This window comes from Neophocaena asiaeorientalis, unplaced genomic scaffold, assembly GCF_003031525.2.
Source record: "Neophocaena asiaeorientalis asiaeorientalis breed wild unplaced genomic scaffold, Neophocaena_asiaeorientalis_V1.1 scaffold576, whole genome shotgun sequence".
Classification (NCBI taxonomy): Eukaryota; Metazoa; Chordata; class Mammalia; order Artiodactyla; family Phocoenidae; genus Neophocaena; species Neophocaena asiaeorientalis.
The window spans coordinates 109,329-129,682 of NW_020173973.1; the positions used below are offsets into that span (position 1 = coordinate 109,329).

Consider the following 20,354-nt stretch of genomic DNA (forward strand, 5'->3'; position numbering starts at 1 on the left):
TTATTACAGGATGAAGAGCTTTCTCCTCATTTAAACCCTGGACAGAGAAAATAATGAGTTCCAGGTTTTCATGCATTTTTAAATATTGAGAAGCATCCATCTTAACACAGGATAAAAATACCTAAGCCAAAATGCCACCAAGTGCTCATTTTCGAATAATCCTTGTGACTGTCATGCTGAAACAGCTGTGTGGTGACATGACCACAGAATTCATCATTCAAACTGGACATTTCTGAGAGGGAAAAGGGGCTTGTTGGTAATTTTGATGGGGCAGCAGGCACAAACTGGCACGGTCCAGCCGGACCACGAGGTGTGGTCATTCCACTGGGCGGGAGTTTTAAAGATTACGGAGGGCAAACTTGATGGGCGCTTTCCGTTGCTGACGGAACGCTGGACAAGACCGGGGACAGCCATTTTGTTTCCCCATCAGTGTTTCCTAGAAGGGAGGGCAGGTCGGGATGTGATCACTCCTGTCCGAGGCAGCCCAGTGCCGAGGGTACAGCTCCGGGAGGAATGCACGGTCCTGGCAAAGACAGCAGGCACCTTTCTCCTCCAGTGGGGAAGGCGCCTGGAGAACACGCACAGGGCAGGGACCACCGCGTGCACGAGTCAGGGCTGGAAGGGCTCTGAGCTAAGTTCCCCGGATCCGTGTGAGGGCCCGAGTGCAGCCGGAAGAGCAGCACATCTGCCCCCGGAGCTGTGTCGGCTGCTCACCTGCGTCACCACTGCACCTCCCGGAGGCTCAAAGACCCCGCCGTCAACAAGTCCCAACAGTCGCTGCAGCTTATTCCTAATTCCCGCGTCTCGCGGGCGCGGACAGCAGGCGAGCGTGGCAGAGTCAGGGGCCCACTCAGGCCCCTCCAGCTGGCTTCAGGCCACTCTTGGTCCAGGGAGCTAACCGAGCTCAGCCACCCCGCACGGCCACCACGTGTGTGCTGCCCAACATCCAGCCCAGAGCTGGCTGAAGTGACAGGAGAGCGAGTGAAGGCGTGGCCCAAATCGCTCCCCCGGTGTCCCAGGGCCTTGCCGCCTTGGGATGAATCTGGGGGGTGTGAGAGGAGCAAAGCGTCCCAGGCTTTCATCCATCTTCCAGCACGGCATCAGGCTTAAAATGGGTCAAATTCCATTGGCGGAAATAACCTTCCACAGAAAGAAGCGTGAATGTGGCTGCCGAACACCCCACGTGCCCAGAGCACCTGGACTTCCATGCTTTCCCCAAGGCCACCCTCAAGATGCATGAGGGCCTCTGGCCCTGGACACCACTTCTAGACCCGTCTCTTCTAGGCTAGTCAAAAGCTGGCAACTGGTTTAACCGGTTGTCATAAAATCATGCATACTTTCCCATCTAGAAAGTTATGAGATTTCTCATCGTTTCTATAAACTGTTCTTTTAAATGGGCTTCGAGTCCTGGATGGCTCTAGAGCAGACTGGCCTTGGTACAGAATGAACCTGCACTGAGGACCTGACAGCTGCCGCACGCGGGGCGCCCCCGAGGGCAGGTTGCGTAAGGAGAACCGCCCTGGGACACGGGACCTCAGTGCCGACACCAGGACAGTCTCGGGCAACCAGGATGGCTGCTCACCCTGTGCCCACCGACTTCCTGCTGTCCTGCCTCACAGTGGACCCCGCAGCTGGGTCCCGGGTCCAGGTGGTAAGCGCAGGTCCTCCCGAAAGGGTGGAGACGCACCCTGTCTCTCCCTGGCCCCCCCGCTAGCCCGAGACACAGGAGAAAAGCCCAGCGATGCCACAGACATAGGAAACGTTCCCTGTGTGTGCCCGGAGGAAGCCCCCAGCAGGGGCAGACACACCCCAGACCAGAGAGGGGCTCTGAGGGTCACCTGGGCCGGCGGCCTGTCCGGCTTCAGCCCGGGGAGCACATCAGGGATGGCGGCCTGGGACAGGGCCTCCAGGTAGGGCAGGTAGCGCTGAAGGGCCTCGGCCAGCACGTCGCCCTCGAGGCTGAGGCTCCGCTTGTCCTGGACACTCTGCTTTGAGCTCCTGCAAAGCAAAAGGAAAGCGTGAGCCAGTCCACGGGGCGTGGCGTTGATTCCGCTGACAGACGCTGCCACAGCGAGGGAGGGTGGCCGCAGGGACCACGTGGGGACCCGGGCGTCAGGCCAGGCGGCGAGAGCCCGGCCCCCGCTGCTCTCACCAACTGCAGCTGGAAACTTTCATGCGCCCCCTGAGCCTAGCGGCTGGAGACTGTGCAGACTCGGTGAGTGACCCTGAGAAGAGGACCAGCCCTAGAGTATGTTCTCAAGAAGCGCCCCCGACCACCGGGGACAGAAGACAAACTAGAATGTGGGAAACAGCTAGCACTTACTCAAGCCCAACAAGAACCTGAGTGGCAGAGAGGTTTCCTCAGTGTGGGGAGGGTCAACTGGAGAGCCCTGGTCCTACCATCCACTTGCTCTGGGACCCCACCATCTCAGCCAGCGCCCCCCATGTGCAGAGGAATGGGGTAGGGGCGCACTGCGTGAGTGACTCCTGGAAGCTGTGACTGCATGGGGTTCCGTGGCATGGCGCGGCGGGGGGCAGAGCGGGTGGCATCAGCTTGCTACTCAGCTGACCCTAAGGCGGGGGGCCCTCCCGGTACCCCAGTGTGACCACAAGGTCCTTAGAAGAGGAAGAGGGGGTAGAAGGCTGGTGTCAGAGTGATGTCATGAGAAAGACCTCCAGCTGTGAAGGATGAGCGCGAGGACCGCAAAAGGCAGGAAGCGATCCCGAGAGGCTGCTTGGAAGAAGGGACCTTGTTCTTGGGGGTTTCTCTTGTTCATTGCTCTGCCCAGAATCTGCACAGAGACCAAGTCACCGTCGGCACTGAGAACAGCGTCCACCGAAAGAACAAGCCTGGAAACACCTGGCAGGCTCTGGGGTGACGCCGAGTCAGCTTTACAGCTGTAGCCTTTCCCACCGCTGACCTCTCAGATGGCACTTTTCCAGCGTTAGGAAAAGCGTCTCTGTGACTAAGATCGTTTATCACTGGGAGTGAACTTCAGAAAACAAACTGATTATTGTGAATGGCAGTGATGCAGATTATGGACTTACTTGGAAAAAACATGTCTTGTTTTCTTTTTCTTTTAAGAAAATGCACTTTTTAAATTATATAAAACACAGTACTCAGTCCCCGTCAAACTCTTTGACAACCACAGACACTGTTTGTGGGGAAAGTGCTGGACCACACACGACCTCAAGCTGTGCTCTGTGCCGGGGCTCAGTAAACGTGCGGTGACTTGTGAATCATAGATAACTGCACACATAGATAAGTGCTCCCTGATGTTTACATACAATGTACGTGGGGTTTCCTCACCTACTAAACTCATTTGATCTTCATGTAAGTAAACATGGGCCTTTAAGTTTGTCTTATTTTCTATAACCGCCGCAAGTGCCCTAGATGTGAACGAGAATATCCCAGACCACCAGAAGAGGCAGAGCTCACACGCCGTTCATGTGTGCTTTCGGCACGTGGGAAGGACGAGGACGCGTTCGCTGTTTTCTTCATTTATTCCCATCTTTTCTCTGACTTTGTATTTGGAGAGACATAGCTTTTGATCTTCATTTTTATTTACAAATGTACCAAATGTGATAAAAGCCATGCTAATTGTAGAAAAGGAGGTGTTCTTACGTGCAGAAGTGGACGTCCTGCGGCTCCCTGGCCTGGATGGGGTGGGGTAGGTGGGGATGGAAAGGCCGTAAGCGCGGGCAGAGGGACAGAGGACGCGTGCAGCCTGCGGCTACCCACAGCCTGGGAGCTGAAAGCAGGGCTGCGTCCAGCACAGCAGGGCTGGCTCGCTGTTCGGCCGCTGCCTCTCGCTGTAGCCAGAATACAGCCCATGGCCTGTGCCCGGAGGGGGCCACCCGGCCTGCCCAGGTCACCTCAGAAGATGTGCACCAGCTCCGGGCCTGGGAGCCTCAGGGCTCCGGAACCTCTGTTACTGCGGCTGCCCGGCCTCTACTCCACTGCACACTGGGGCCCGTGTCCCACGCAGCTCAGGACCCAAGCGAGACAAGCTCCCTGGGTGCCCCAGGTCAGGATCCCGATGGGCTTGGGTCTGCTGCCCCGCCAGCCTGGTGTCGTCTCAGACGACAACCTGAGGACGAAGAATCATCGCCCCATCGTCCAGCTGAGGGGACCGAGCCCCGGCGCATCACTGGGTCACGTGGCGAGGCCAGCTCTGGTTGTGCCCAGAAACCAGACAAATAAAACTGGGCTTCTTCGCAGTCGGGGATCTATAGGGTCAGCGGCCCCGGCCACACCCACTCCTCATGGGGACGGGACATCCGTGGCCTCTTCGGGTCCAGGACACCGTCCTGTCCCCCAGGCTGATCCGGGCACTCTGCCGCAGTCCAACAGTGAGAACGGTGCTCTGTAACGGAAGTGACCTCCATCCTGATGGCAACGAGGCGTCTGCAGTGACCGAGGGTGGGGTCACCATGCGTGCACGCCTGCAGGCGTGTCTATGAGGGTACGTCTGTGTGCGTCTCTGTGTGTGTCCGTGCATGTCTGCATGTCTGCGTATGTGTCTGTGTGTGTGTCTGTATGTGTCTGGGTGTGTATATGTATTTATCTGTGTGTGTGTGTCGTGTGTGTGTGTCCGTGTGTATCTGTGTGTGCCTATGTGTGTTGCAGATGTTGGGTGAGGCTGTGTTACTACAAATAAAGTGCCTGTTTGCTAACAGCCATACCCACTTTCAGGGACCAGGAAACAATGTTTTAAGTATTTTATATCCAAACATGACAATCTGTTCCTTATATGTGGGTCTTTACTGTGATTTAGGGAATGTACTGGGGTCTTAGGCGGGTGTGTACCTCTTTGTAGATTTCCCACTTGGAGTAACGGAGAACAGGCTCCCGGCTAGTGTTTCCATGTAGAAAGTCTCATTTTCAAGAATGTTAGGGGTTTGATATCTGTATGTATTTCATAAAAGCTGGGACTTACAGAAAATCTTCACATTTGTGTTTAATTATTGCGATTGATAAAACTGTCCTGTTTTTATTTCTGATGCCCTTTTCAAGCTACACTGGCTCAGACTTAATAGGCATATAAATGATCAGGGGCTGCACGGTTCTTTGCATCTCAAATCACGGCTACGGCTTCCCTGACCATTTTTTAATGGATGAAATTTCATGTTCTGTGTGTAATTTAACTGAAGTCAATTTACTTTTCTGGTACTTTTTCTCACTAATTGCTAATCAATGCAGATAGAACAACCTCACAAATGTGTCTTGAAATTGTCTTATTCATCTTCCCTGCGTGTCCGCTGCTGGAGGACTGTTTGTGACACTGTAATACGTCACAGCAGCGAAGAGAGCGTCCATCTCTGTGTGTGCGACACTGTGGCAGTTAGCTCTCGGACTGACTTTTGCCCTGTCGTTCGGTTTGAAGTAGGTCAAAACTTTCTAAGTGTACCTTTTCTCCCTCAAAAGACTAAGAATGTAGTCCCTACACGCCGGTCTCCACTGGTCCCTTTCCCACCTCCTTGCACTGACCTTCAGGCTCCAATAACATGGGATGCTTTAAGCTGTCACCCAATGTGCTCAGGAAAAAAAAAATCCGAATTATAAACAGAATCTTTGCAAAGAGCACACAGTGACCTGGTTCTCACTCCTTTCTCCATAATCCCAACCTTGTCTAATGATCATTTCGGTGCCGTTTTATTTTTCACGTAAACAGAATTCACGGCTCAGTCAAGTCCTCCGTAACATTGCTGCCCACCCCACCCCCATCTGTTCTGGCCATCAGGGGCCTAGGCAGAGGGTGTCCCCAGGCTCCCGGCGTCTGTCCCTCACGCAGCATCCACGACGCGGCTTTGCCTCTTCCAGGCTCTCAGGCAGGCTTGCTCTGCTCCCCCCAAGACTGGGTGGGGCTGGGCGTCCTGACACCACACTCTGAGCTTACTGCTACCTCCTGAATGTGTCACTGGCTTGGGGCCAGTTCCTTCATCTCTTTTAATGTCACCTGTCCTGTCACAAGATTGCTGACTGTGGATACTCACACATCTACAGGGTACAGAAAGCTCTGGAAGTACCCTGTGGAATGAAGGTCAGGCAGGATTCTTGGTCGGTGTGGTTACCCACGTAATAAACAAAAGTGTCACAAGACCCTTCATGCCTTCCTTCCTTCTTTAGTCAACAGCTCTGGGCTGGACACCCACCTGTACACGGCATGTGCCAGGCACCAGGGATGCGCTGGGAAGGGGGTGGGGGGCCCGAAGGTGGGATTCCTCCATTAATAGTGACTCAGACCTGTCACTTCAAAAACTGCCTGGAAAACCTAAAGGTGATGGCCGTGGACTGAATTTGAAGTAAGATACATAGTTACAAACACTAAAGATGGTGAAAGTAAACCAGTCACAGGCCAGAGAGGGAAAGAAAGAAAGCAGAGAGATCAGGGGTCTCTCGCCAGAGGGGCTGTAAAAAATGCCACCTGATGTCATTTATAAATGCTGCATGCAAAGTAAGAGGCTCCAAAGGGCAGAATTTTAAAGGATTAATTAGACGGCAAAACAGAGACAACACAGGAATGGTAATACCGATTTTAGAAAGTGGGATCAAGACAAAAAGTACTAAAGATGATGAGGTCTCCATTTAAAAACGGCAGCAGGTGTGATGATCCCCAGTGGAGGAGAAATGCTGTGAGTGCGTATGGGCTGAACGTCAGAACCCAAAGTGTGTAAAGCAAAATATGTTAAAAATGGAAGGAAGATTTATGGAAATAGTTTTTGTCTGAGAAATTTCAATAAATAAAAATATAAATAAGGACATTTGATTTTGAGTAATATAATTTATATTTATATGTAATTATAAATTTTATATATGATTATAAACTATATATAAAAATCCGTACACTGTAAATAGTGGATACAATAGTTTTTTTTTTTTTTTACGCGGGCCTCTCACTGTTGTGGCCTCTCCCGTTGCGGAGCACAGGCTCCGGACGCGCAGGCTCAGCGGCCATGGCTCACGGGCCCAGCCGCTCCGCGGCATGTGGGATCTTCCCGGACCGGGGCACGAACCCGTGTCCCCTGCATCGGCAGGCGGGCTCTCAACCAGCGCCACCAGGGAAGCCCGATACAATAGTTTTTTGAAGTATCCGTTGAAAATTAATAAAAGTGTGGTATAAACTAGGCCACAAAGAGAACCCCATATTTCTAAAAAGTAAAAACTGAACATGTCACATTCTCTAACTAAAATGCAATAAAACTAGACACTGATTTAAAGTCTAAAGACAAGAGCACATAAATATGAACAAAGGAAAGAGCCTACACTTACTGCTCCCAAAGGATCTAAAATTACAATTACAGATAATTTAGAACAAAAGCAAATGAGCCCGTCAACATTACAGGATGATGCCAAAACCACGCACGAATGCATAGCCTTAAGTGATTTCACTGCTTTTTAACAATGAATAAATAAAATTAAGAACAAAACTTTCAGCTCAAGAAGTTTCATAAAAACAATAAATCTAGGAATGGTGAAAAGAGAAAAGTCCAAGAGATAATTATTTTTTAAAATTGTGTTAAAAAGGTAAAGAGAAAAATCAATGGCAAAGGTGTGATAATTGCACATGTGGTGAATGATTTTTTAAATTATAACACAGTACTGTGACTCACAGTTAACAAATGTGGAAATCCCTATGAAAAGGGTAATAGTTCTCTGCAAAAATGTAAAATCTGTGAGCATATTTCACCAATAATCTTAGAAGACAATGAAAGTGTTATGAGATTTACCTACAAAGAAAGATCATTTAAAAATATATACCAGGCAGCAGACAATTTCAACGCTAAAGAAAGTTTTGCAGAAGGTTTTTGAAAAGAAGGAAAACTATTACGTGTGTATCATGACGATCCTGTAACCTTGACAAAAGCTGAGGAAGAAGAGGGTGGGTGACCAGGATTCCTGTCACCAGGCAGAGGCCCCATAGGACACGCGGCATCTCCAAACGGGACGTCCAGCAGTTTAAAAAAGGAACTGTTCGCAAAGACAGAGCAGGACCAAGAGAACCGACAGGCTGACGGTGGAGAAGGGCTGGGTCTATGGGAGGGAGGAGTTAATGGGTCACAGCGGGGGTCCAAGCAGCCATGACCTTGGCAGAGCCCTGGGTGCGATGCCTTCCTGCCCTCCCAGCCAGGGGTGCACCACGGCCAAACCCACCCAGCCCGAGGCCAAGGACCTGCTGGTGCCGCCCAGGAAGCCCATCTCTCCGGGGCAGAGCGGGCGAGGGGGGAGGGAATTAAACCCTCAAGGAAGAAATTAGAACTCCCACCTCGAGAGGGCTATGAGCTCCCTTTCTGCTGGCAACTGTACCTCGTGCCATCTACGGAACAGACCGGAAAGCTACTTCTATAAAATACGGCACGTGAAGAGTCACTAGCCTTAAATAACAAGGCTATGCAGAAAAATACAAAAAATACTTTGTATGTGGACAAAGGTCACGCACAGGAAATCCATACAGAGAATTCCAGTCCCTACATATGTGTACTTGTAAACTTTTAATCTCACTTGTAATCTAAAAAAGCGAAGCAACCGTTTTTCATAACGAATGGACAATTATTTTAAATGACAATATTAACGCTGGCAAGAACGTGGTGACCCAGGTGTCTGTCCGTGGTCTCACCGTGTCTGATTTCTCAGGGCTGTTCTCTCTGGAAGCGCTCTTTCCCTGACGACGGTCTGGCCTTTCCGCCGTACTTGCTGACTGTCTAGACTACGTAAAGAGTTGTTCCTGCTCGGTCTGCCCAGTTCTCCTATCCCTCTGCCCTTTGGCCTCCTCAGTGGAGGTCAGGGCTGTCTGGGACAGTGCACCCCACTCAGGTACATCTTCACCAGGAGGGAAGGAGCGGGTGGTGCTGAAATGCCCAGATGGCACTGAACGACCAGCATGACAAGTCTGAACTCACCCAGATGAAAATGGAAATTCAGGATAGCTTGACTTTGGTTTTTGTGTTTTGTTTTTACAGAACAGACTACAGTGGCACACTCTCCTTGTTAAAGCTCAGTATACCAGCAAGAAAGACAAAGGACAGCTCCGACCCTCAAGAAACTCACGGCAGATCTGGCCAGTGAGAGCCGCCACGGTGAACGTGCTTTCACGTTTGGTGCATTTAATCCTGCAGGACCTGGTGGCCTAGCTGCTTCCTCGGCTCCGCAGCACGGGCAGGAAGGCAGACGGCTGACGTTTCTGTCACTGAGATTATTTTAACTGAGGCTACGGACAGAGAAAACTCACTCTCTGAGGGAAGAGTGGACTTCCAAGCGAAGCCTGGGGGGAAGGTTGTCTCCCTGCTGTATAAACGCCGGCTCGGGGTTGAGGCGGCCCGCGCCCGGCGCTCTGTCTGTGGGCCGAGTCCTCAGCTGCCGGGGTCTGTGTCCCCCCTGCACGAGTGGGCAAGGCGTCTGCACCTCCGCACGTGTGCAGAGAGGACGAGATGGAATGAATCCAGCTCACACGGGCTGCCGTGCTTGGGGAACGGCACGCCTTTCACGGTTTAATTTGCTTTTTGTACTAAAGTGGACATAAACTCTTACTGGGAAGTGAGAATTACTGACTCCTCTGCTTTCCACCAAGGCTCTGAAGATGCAGAGCTTCCGAGGGTCTCAGGAAGGCGGGGAGGACCTTTGGGCGGGTCGCTCCTACAACCTTCCCCGGGGCAGGGCCAGCACCCCGTGGGGAGAGTCCCTGCTGCTCCGTCACACACGTTCCAGACTCCTGGAACGTCTACACAGAAAGACAGGGTCCTTTGCCGCGTGAAACAAGGAAAAGGGCTGGTGGATGCCGGCGTGGCCGCCGGCGAGGCGCCGTAAACCAAGCTCACTTTACCTGGCTGCGCCGGAGGCCTCTGGGCGTCGTGGGGAGGTCTGGGGAAGGCTGGCGAGCTCCCGTGCCATCACGTGCTGGGTGTAGCCATCCTGCCACGTGAGACCTGCGGGGAGAGTTGCAGGAACTGCGTTAACGACATGGAAGTCGAGCCAGAGCTCCCGTTTCCGTCTCTGAGTAACCACTGCTGTTCCAGGTGTTCTCCCACAATGTCATCCATCGGGCAAGGTCCCGCTCACTGCAGTTTACTACGAGATCTTCTCCTTACAGAAATTCCAGCCCTCTACGGCCCCTCCACCTGAAATGCGGTGGGTGCTTTGCTGTATGCAGGGGCCGGCTGCTGCAGGGCAGGGGCGCGCGCCGCCGTTAGAAGAGAGGCTCCAAGTCAAAGATGCAAACTCTTCTACCTGGAAAGGTCTGGTCACAGCAAAGGCATTCCTCACCCAGAAGCGCGCCTAGTGGCCGTCACTCAGCGCCACTCTGCCTCCACGCCCTGGCGACTTGTTCTTCGCGACCCCACCCTGCTTAAGAGCCACGCGTTTGAAGTGAAATAAGGGCTATTGTTATACTGTGAAAGCAATTATCACGGGGCTTAATGTACTGTATCTGGGAGCCAATTACATTATATTTATACTCAAATGTTATGACAAAGAGCTTTATAACAAGGGCGAAGTAGTTATGAAGGCAAAATCCATGTGATTATGCATTAATTATATGCACTGCAGATCACATAATTATTATGCAATTCGTACATTTTAGATCTTATGGTAACACTTTAGCACTTAGAACTACCCCATGCAATTATCCGTAATTATCTAATCACTAAATATCATGTAATTACAGAGATATATTTTTATGCCCTGTACGAAAACACATTACCAAAATCTTCACATCAGGACCGCTGTGCTTGTTTGTGTGTGTGTGTGTGTGAGTGCGGTACCAGAAGGTCCAGAACTCACTGAGAACACATATTCTGGGTGGAATGAAAAGCACGGCTCTTACACATAAGCTGCCTTCATGAACACACTGGAATATGTTTTCAAATGCAAATCTAACGTTTTTTTAAAATTTACCAGCGGCAAGATTCAAGCAGTTGGAATAGTTCTGAATCTCAGAAGGTCCGATGGCATTATCCAGTGCCATCCCCCGCCCCCCCACCCCCGCTCCATCCACAGCAACAGACGTGACATTTCGAGAGAGGGCCCTGCAGGGAGACCCAGCCCCGCTGGCACCCTCCCCTAACTTCAGGACTCAATGTGCTTAATAAGCAAGTTTGTTCCGTTTGCCAACAGCAACTAGAAAACGCCCCACGTGAAATGTGTTTGCGCGGCTACTATCGGCCCACTCCCAGGAGCATTCACAATTGGAAGCACATCTGCAATAGTAGCATAACATCTGGCACTGCTGGCTCAGAAAACGGGCGTGGCTTAACCACATCATTCCCTAAGGGATGGTCTTCACGCCAACATCCACCCGGAAACAGAAAAAATCACGAGTGCAAAAAGAACTTTCTGTGAAAAAAAATCATTTTTACAATTTAAATAACAGAACTTCAGTAATATTTTTATCTAAAGAGCACAGAGGTCTAAGCTGTACCGACTCTGAGGTCTGTGAGGAGGCCTCAATTGCAACAGGTGGCCACCTGATAGAGGTGGTCTACGGGCCGTGAGGGGAACCCTGAGCCCCAGCCCAGATCTCTCAGCTTTCCTGGGAGCAGGCAGGAACTGGGCACTTGGATAGAAAAACAAAGGAATGTGTAGGTCTGGGGGCCTACATCCTTCCTGAAGTTCTCTCCAAGGCCAGTCAGAGGAGGTGAAACCCTGGGAAGAGAGGATCTGGGCCTGGAAGATGAGAAGACACTTTTCCCACCAGGTACAGCCAATCCCTGGAAACTGTATGTGTGGAAGGCTGTGCAGTGTGGAAAGAAGACTGGCTAGGGACCCAGGGACCCAAGAAACAGGTGCTGGGCCCCCTGATCTCAGACTTGGAACTGAATCAGCCACCAGCGCTGGTACCAGCGAGGCCCAGCTGAAGTTGCCTCTCTCCAGTTAGAGGCCTGGAGAGAAGTGACTTAGCACATTGCAGACAGTACAGCTCAGGCCGAGAGGGAGCCTGCGCATCCTCCCTTGTGAGGCCAGAGTGACTCTGCCAGGGTCACCAGAGCAGCCAAGTGGGGAGGGGGACTTCCCTCCCCACTGGGTGGTAACCACCCCCTGATGTGCCAGTGGAGACCATGTGGGGAGTTCAGACTCCCACCTACCGGCTGCCCAGCAGTGAGGACAAGAACCCTCCCTCAGGTGCCAGCAGAGACCTGGCGGGGAACCTGGGCTTCGACCTCCATTGTCAGTAACAGAGCCCCTACCCCGGCAGAGCAGAGCCAGAAAAAGCCAGTTAAAACACAAGTTTAAATGAGATCTGGAGACTCATAACATAATACAAAAATGCCCAGGTTTCAACAGAAAACCACTCTTACCAAAACCAAGAAAACCTCAAACTGAAGGAAAAAAGACAGTCAGCACACAGCAAACCTGAGATGTCAGCCTTATCTCACAAAGACTAGAAGGCAGCCGTGACAGAAACACTGAAGTGAACATTCGTGAGCTGGAGACAAATGAAACAATGGGAAAAGCCTCAATAAAAACACAAATATTTAAAAAAGTGAAAATGTTATAATTTAAAAATACAATAACCAAAATAAACAGCTCACTGCATGCACTTAATAGAAGGATGGAGGGGACAGAGAGAAGAATCAGTGACCTGGAAGAGAGGACAATAGAAATCACCCAATTTCAACAATAGAGAGAAGATAGTCTAAAAAAAAAGGGACAGAGCCTCTGGGTTGTGGGGCTATAACAAAAGATCTAACTTTCATGTCATCAGAATCCCAGAAGGAGAGGAGAAAGAAAGCAGGGCTGAAAAGGTACTCAAAAAAATGATGGCTGAAAATTTCTCAGTTTTGGCAAGAGACATAAACCTAAAGATTCCAGAAGCTGAGCACCCCAAATGCGATAAACCCAAACCTCCTCCAAGGCACATGGTAACTGTACTTCTTAAGACCATATGCAAAGAAGAAAATGTTAACAGTAGCCAGAGAAATGACACCTTACCTATGAGGGGAACATAATTCAAATGACAGAGGATTTCTCATCAGAAACCACAGAGGCCACATGAAAGTTCTGAAAGAAAAAGCTGTCAATCCAGAATCCTGAAAGTCTACCAATCCGGATACCTCGTGAAAACACTGTTCAGGAATGACAGGGAAATGAAGACATTCTCAGATAAATGAAAATGAGACCATACTTTGCCAGCAGACCTACCCCAAAAGAATTGCTATGTGAACTTCTCTAAATAGAAAGGTGATGATAGAAGAAACTTGGAACATCAAGACGGAAAAAGAGCATGAAAAGTAAAGGTGTGAGTAAATACGATAAGCTTTCCTTCTTCGGAGCTTTCTAAATTATGTTTGACAGTTGAAGCAAACACGATAACACTGTCTGATGTGCTTCTAAATATACGTAGAGGAAATATTTAAAATAATTATAATAAACGGGGAAAACCATAAAAGGAGGTAAGGTTTCTATACCCCACTCAAAATGGTAAAATGATAACACCAGTAAACTGCGATAGTTATATATATATATATATAATTTATGTACTATCTATACCAGCTACTAAAAAGGTTATCAAGAGATACACTCAAAAACAATACAGATAAATCAAAATGCATTTGTAAAAAACGGTGAACATAACCTAAAGGAATGCAGGAAAAAGAATACAGACAAAAAAATAGAATAGAACAAAAAGATATAATAGGAGTTTAAGTCTTAACAAATCAATAATTACATTAAATATAAATGGGCTAAATATACCAATGAAGACAAACATCGATTGAGTGGATTAAAAATGCATGACCCAACCATATGCTGTTTATAAGAAACTCACTCCAGCTTTCAAGTTGAAGTAAAAGGATAAAAAAAGATATATCATTAATTAAAGACAAGTAGCAGTGGTCATCATAATAGCAGATAAATTAGTATTCATAACAAACAAAATTACCAGGGACAGGACATAACATAATGATAAAAGGGTAAATCTGCCAAGAAGATACAGCAATTCTAAATATATACACGCCAAGCAACAGGGCTGCAAATATGAGAAGCAGGAACTGACAGAAGTTTCTACATAGCCATCATCCCAATTACCCTCCTAAACAGGTGCATCTTCATCCAATTAAAGTGGACCATATCCTGGAACATAAATAAAACCCAGCAACATGGAAAGGGTCAAAATCATTCAGAGTATGTTCTCCAATCACAGTGGAGTCAAACTAGAAATCAGTAACATAAATATAACAAGAAAAGTCTCCAAACACTTGGAACTTAAACAACACTTCTAAACAAGCCACAGGTCAAAGAGAATCCAAGGGAAAAAATACATTGAACTGAGTGAAATGAAAATACAGCATATCAAAATTTGTGGGGCACAGTTAAAGCTGCACTGAGTGAAACTTTTATCACTAAATACTTACATTAGAAAAAGTCTCAAATCAATCATCTAAATTCCCACATGAAGAAGCTAGGAAAAGGAGAGCAAAATAAACCCAAAGCAACTAGAAGGAAGGAAATAATAAAGAGCAGAAATCAACAAAATTGAAATTTTAAAAATAGAGGAATCAGTGAAGACAAAAGCTGCTTTCCTGAAAAGATCAGTAAAATTGGCAAACCTCTAGCAAGACTGACAATGAAAAAGCGAGACCAGTCACAAATTATCAATAACAGCAACGAAACAGGGGACATCAGTACAGACCCTGCAGACCTCATAAGGGAACAAACAAGTCTACACACATAAACATAGCACCTTAGACGAAATGGACCCATTCCTCGAAAAACACAAACTACTACAACTCATCCAATATGAAAATAGATAATTTGATAATCCTATAACCATTATGAAAATTGAATTCATAATTTAAAACCTCCCAAAAAGATATTTCCAGACCCAGATGGTTTCACTGGATAATTCTACCAAACATTTAAGGAAGAATTAATATGAATTCTATACAATTCCTTCTGGAAAACAGAAAAGGAGGAAATAGTTTCCAATTAATTTTATGTAGCTAATATTAACCTGATACCAAAAGCAGACAAAGACAATACCAAAAAAAAGAGAAAAAGAAACCTACATACCAATATCCCTCATGAATACGGACATAAAAATCCATACCATAATATTAGCATATAAAATCCAGCAATATATAAAAATAACTGTACATGATGGGGTTTATTCCAGGGATGCAAGACTGGTTTAATCCAAAATAAATCAATTAATTCAACACCTTTTCATGATGGATATTCTCACAAATATAGAAATTGAGAGGAACTTCATCAACTTGGCAATGAACGTCTACACAAGCCTTACAGCGAACATCATACTTAATGGTACGAAGCTAGAAGCTTTCCCACTACAATCAGGAAGAAGGCAAGGATGTCCTCTTGTACCACTTTTACTCAACAGAGCCAAAAGTTCTCAATAGTGCAAGAGGGCAATATAAGGAAATAAAAGTCATGCAGGTGAAAAAGGAAGAAATAAAACTGTACCTATTTCCAGATGACATAATTTTCCACATGGAAAATTCCAATGAATCTACAAAAAACTCCTAGAATAAATTATTTTTCTATATTAGCTATGAACACACTGAAACTAAAATATTATTTACAGTCACTCACAAAGTAAAATATTTAGGTGTAAATCTAACAAAACATGTGCACTGAAAACTATACAATGTTGATGAAAGAAATCAAAGATATAAATAAATGAGAGACATAATGTGTTCATGGACTGGAAATCGCAGCATAATAATGATGTAAACTCTCCCCAAATTAATATACAAGTTTAACACGATTCCTATCAGAATCCCAGAAAAATTCTTTGTAGATACAGACAAGAAATTTATGTGGAACAGCAAAGGAACTAGAGAACTTAAAACAATTTGGAGAAAGAAGAATGAAGCAGGAGGAATGATTCTACCTAATAATTCTATACCTATAGTCTTATTAATAGGCACAGCAGTCAAGGCCGTGTAGTACTGGTGGGAGGAGAGGCAAAGAGATCGACAGAACAAAACAGGGAACCCAGAAACAGACCCACACAGAAACGCCCAACAGATTTTTGACAAAAGTGCAAAAGGAACTTAATGGTCGAAAAATTGCCTTTTCAACAAATAGTGCTGGAGCAATTGAGCATCCAGAGGCCAGAACAGGAGCCTCGACACAGGTCTCGTGGTTCACACGAAAAGTAGCCAAAACGGGTCACGGATGTAAACGCAAAACATAAAACAACAACAATCTTAGGGGACTAGAAAGATGCAAACCTTTAGAGCCTGAGGCTAAGCAGTAAGTTCCTGGACTTGACACCAGACATCATCCATAAAAAGAAAAACTGATAAACTAGATCTCGTCAAAATTTAAAACTTCTGCTCTGTGAAATGTCCTATTAAGAGGAGGAAAAGACAGAGTGGGAGAAAATAATTCAAACTACATATCCAACAAGGGACTCTACTATCTGCAGTTTACAGAGCACTGAGAATTAAACATTAAAAAATCCAATTATAAAGTGGACAAAAGACATGAGGAGACATTTCATCGAAGAGGATGTGCAGATGGCAAATAAGCACACAAAAGGGCGTTCCACATCATTAGCCGTCAGGCGGACGGAAATTAAACACAATGAGACATCACTACACACCTCTCAGAAGGACTAAAACGAAACATCGCGGCAACACCAAATTCTGCCGAGGATCTGGAGAAACTGGGCCACTGTTACATTTCTAGTGGGACTGAAAAATGGTACAGCCACTCTGGAAAGCAGTTTGGCAGAGTTTCTTACAAACTAAACACGCACATCATACAACCGAGCAATTGGACCCCTGGCCACCGATTCCAGAGAAACGAAGACTTAACGTTCACACAGAAACTTGCAAACAAATGTTTATCGCGGTTTCATGTACAATACCCAAAACGGGAAAGAGCCCAGATGCCATCCAGTGAGTGAGGGTTAAACAAACAGGTCCATCCACACCAGGGACCAGTACTCATTAGTAAAAATGACGCAGGGAGTAAAAGGGAGGGACTACAGACACAGCCACAACCTGGATGAATCTCCAGAAAATTCTGCCGAGTGGAAAAGCCAATCCAAAAAGGTCATGGTGTGCCAGGGCAGGGCTTGACACGGTTGGTGAGGGTGCGAGTCCAGCGAGGGGGCAGAGGCGGGTAGAGGGTTGGTGTGAGGCCACAGGAGGCCCTGGACACCACACGAGGAAGGGCTGGCGTTTTCTGCATGCAGCACGGAGCCTTAAAAACGTTCTGAGTAGGACAAAAATGAACAACTATGTCTTAGAAATATGATAAAATAACAACATGAAAAAATTTTTAATTTTAAAACAATAAAAATATCTACCCATGAGCCAGGCACTCTTCTAAGTACTTCCTGTTTTTATCCTAATGATTTGTGAATAATGAGTTAAAGACAGTAGAGAGAAGGAAAAAGCATTGGGTTAAGAGTTGTAAAAATTGTCTATTTTGGGCTTCCCTGGTGGCGCAGTGGTTGAGAATCTGCCTGCTAATGCAGGGGACGCGGGTTCGAGCCCTGGTCTGGGAAGATCCCAGGTGCCGCAGAGCAACTAGGCCCGTGAGCCACAACTACTGAGCCTGCGCGTCTGGAGCCTGTGCTCTGCAACAAGAGAGGCCGCGATAGTGAGAGGCCCGCGCACCGCCATGAAGAGTGGCCCCCGCTCGCCGCAACTAGAGAAAGCCCGCGCACAGAAACGAAGACCCAACACAGCAAAAATAAATAAATAAACAAAAATTGTCTATTTCAAGAGACTGAGGTTGGGCTCTCAAGGACTGATGGTGCAGGTGGTCTGAGCTGCAGTAAAGGCGCAGGTGAGGTCAAAGACTGGCAGCTGCACCACTAGGAACAGAAAGTCTTGAAGGACGAGGACGGACCTCATGGGGGGGACCTCACAAGGAGAGGGGACCTCACAGAGGAGAGAGAGGGGACCTCACAGGGGAGAGGGGACCTCACAGGGGAGGGGGGACCTCACAGGGGAGAGGGGACCTCACAGAGGAGAGAGAGGGGACCTCACAGGGGAGAGGGGACCTCACAGGGGAGGGGGGACCTCACAGGGGAGAGGGGACCTCACAGAGGAGAGAGAGGGGACCTCACAGGGGAGAGGGGACCTCACAGGGGAGGGGGGACCTCACAGGGGAGAGGGGACCTCACAGAGGAGAGGGAACCTCACAGGGGAGGGGGGACCTCACAGAGGACAGGGTACCTCACATGAGAAAGACCTCACAGCGGAGGGGGGACCTCACATGAGAGGGGGGACCTCACAGAGGAGAGGGGACCTCACAAGGGAGGGGGGATCTCACAGGGGAAAGGGGACCTCACAGGGGAGAGGGGACCTTACAGAGGAGAGAGAGGGGACCTCACAGGGGAGAGGGGACCTCACAGAGGAGAGGGGACCTCACGGGGGGGTGGACCTCACAGAGGAGAGGGGACCTCACAGAGGAGAGAGACGGGACCTCACAGCGGAGGGGGGAGGTCACAGAGGGTGGCCCTCAGCAGCAAGCAGGTTTTGGGGGACAGCAGCGCTGGCGGGATCTAGGCTCATGGGAAGACACGGTGGTAGGCACCTGGAGGCCACCCCTTGGCAGGAGCTGCCTGTCCTTGGAGAGGAGCACAGCGCTCCGAACCTGCAGCAAGGAGTGACCTGGGGATGTTATGGCGGATGACCCCAGGTAGAAAGGGGCGTCTTCTTGACAAGAAACGTAAGGTTGACCATAGGCGTCAGCCAGTTCTCCTTTATGAGGAGAGTCCAGACTCAGTGTATCCCTGAGGCTGCAGGTGTGAGCCTGGTCTGGAAACCGGGGAGCTCCAGGTCAGAGGCAACAGAGTTAAGCCCCTGAGCGGGTTTAACTCAGGTTTTCATAATTGTGGAAGATCCAGGCACTACAGTAAGTAGTAAGTCAGGCTGGAACCTGCACATCCGGGACTTTCACAGATGGTGCCATATGGTCAAGATAATTTTCTCTGCCTCTTTGAAAAATGTTTGCAGAGACAATTTATAAACCATACAAGAAATCAGTCTTGTTATTATATATTCACACTTCATTTTCACATTGAAAACTGTGATAATCAACTTATTTATTGAGTTGGTTGTAAATAACTTATTCACCCCACCCGGTAGCAAAGTAACTTTCCACCTGAAGGTTCCCAGGAGTCAGGGAAGCAGCCTGCCTGCGTTTCCCTGGCCAAGCAAACCCTATTCATCAATTTAAAAGAAAGTGGAGACTTCCCCAGTGGCTCAGTGGTTAAGAATCCGCCTGCCAATGCAGGGGACAAGGGTTCAATCCCCGGGAAGATTTCATGGACCACAGAGCAACTGAGCCCGCGCGCCACAACTACTGAGCCCGTGCGCCACAACTACTGAGCCCACGTGCCACAACTACTGAGCCTGTGTGCCACAACTACTGAGCCCACGTGCCACAACTACTGAGCCCGTGTGCCACAACTACTGAGCCCGCGTGCCTAGAGCCCATGCTCAGAAGCCCGCACACTACCATGAAGAGTAGCCCCCGCTCGCTGCAACTAGAGAAAGCCCGTGCACAGCAACGAAGACCCAGTGCAGCCAAAAATCAATTTTAAAAATGAAAATATTTTTAAAAAACAGAAAGTGGGTTTATCTGGCAGCAAAAGCAGAGCATGGCAGGACTCAGGCAGGGCAAGGAGGTTACCCCAAGGGTCTGCTCGGCCCACCTGCCCACTGCAAATGCGTTTTTCCTTCCCTGACTCACCGTCCCTCTCAACCCGACATGAGTCCGAGCAGGAGTCCTGTTTGCTGGAAACTACCTTATTCCAGAGCTCAGGTTTCTGACTCATCGCTCTGTGACTCCCTTCCCGCCATTCGTTAATGGGAACTTCCTCCCTACTGTACTGCAAGTCCCCCAGGAGGGGGCCAGCTGGGGCCTTTCCCCCGGGACATGAGCTCCACTGGCCCAGCAGAAGCCTTAGCATTCCAACGAGTGATTTGGCAGTGAGAGGGCCTCTACCGCAGGCCTTGAGTGACAAAGGACCCTGGAAGAGGCCACAAATCAGGGACCCAGTGACATAGGATGTGGGACAGAGGCAGGGCAGTGCTGTGACAGCAGGTGCAGACCCCACGCAGCATCTGTCCACGGGTCACCCAATGCTGAGCCCAGGCCGCATGACGCCCCTCCTGGAAGAGACTGCAGGTGCTCGTGGGCCCAGAGACCCCTGTGAGGCCACCACCTCCTCTGCCGTCAGTCACAAAGCAGTAGGTCCTCCGTGCCTTCCCCGGATATCAGGAAACTTCACAAGGGGGAGTGTGTTGGCCTCACAGGGCTTGCAAACCACACCGGCCAGACAAGAGTGCGCAAGTCTGCTTTACTGGAGCGGCACAGAAACATGGTTGCAGCCACGACCCTCACAATGAGCCCTGGAGCCTGGTTCTCCTCT

General features: G+C 48.7%; 1 protein-coding gene across 1 annotated transcript in view; it reads right to left on the reverse strand.

Moving 5' to 3' along the window:
* Positions 1 to 20,354, reverse strand: part of LOC112404980 (receptor-type tyrosine-protein phosphatase N2-like) — a 108,453-nt gene that overhangs the window by 43,651 nt on the left and 44,448 nt on the right. Inside the window, exons 4-5 of the mRNA XM_024753178.1 lie at positions 9,822 to 9,924; positions 1,839 to 1,998 (exon numbers count right to left, since the gene is read on the reverse strand). Coding sequence (XP_024608946.1) covers positions 1,839 to 1,998; positions 9,822 to 9,924 — 263 coding nt within the window. The remainder of the gene's footprint in view (positions 1 to 1,838; positions 1,999 to 9,821; positions 9,925 to 20,354) is intronic.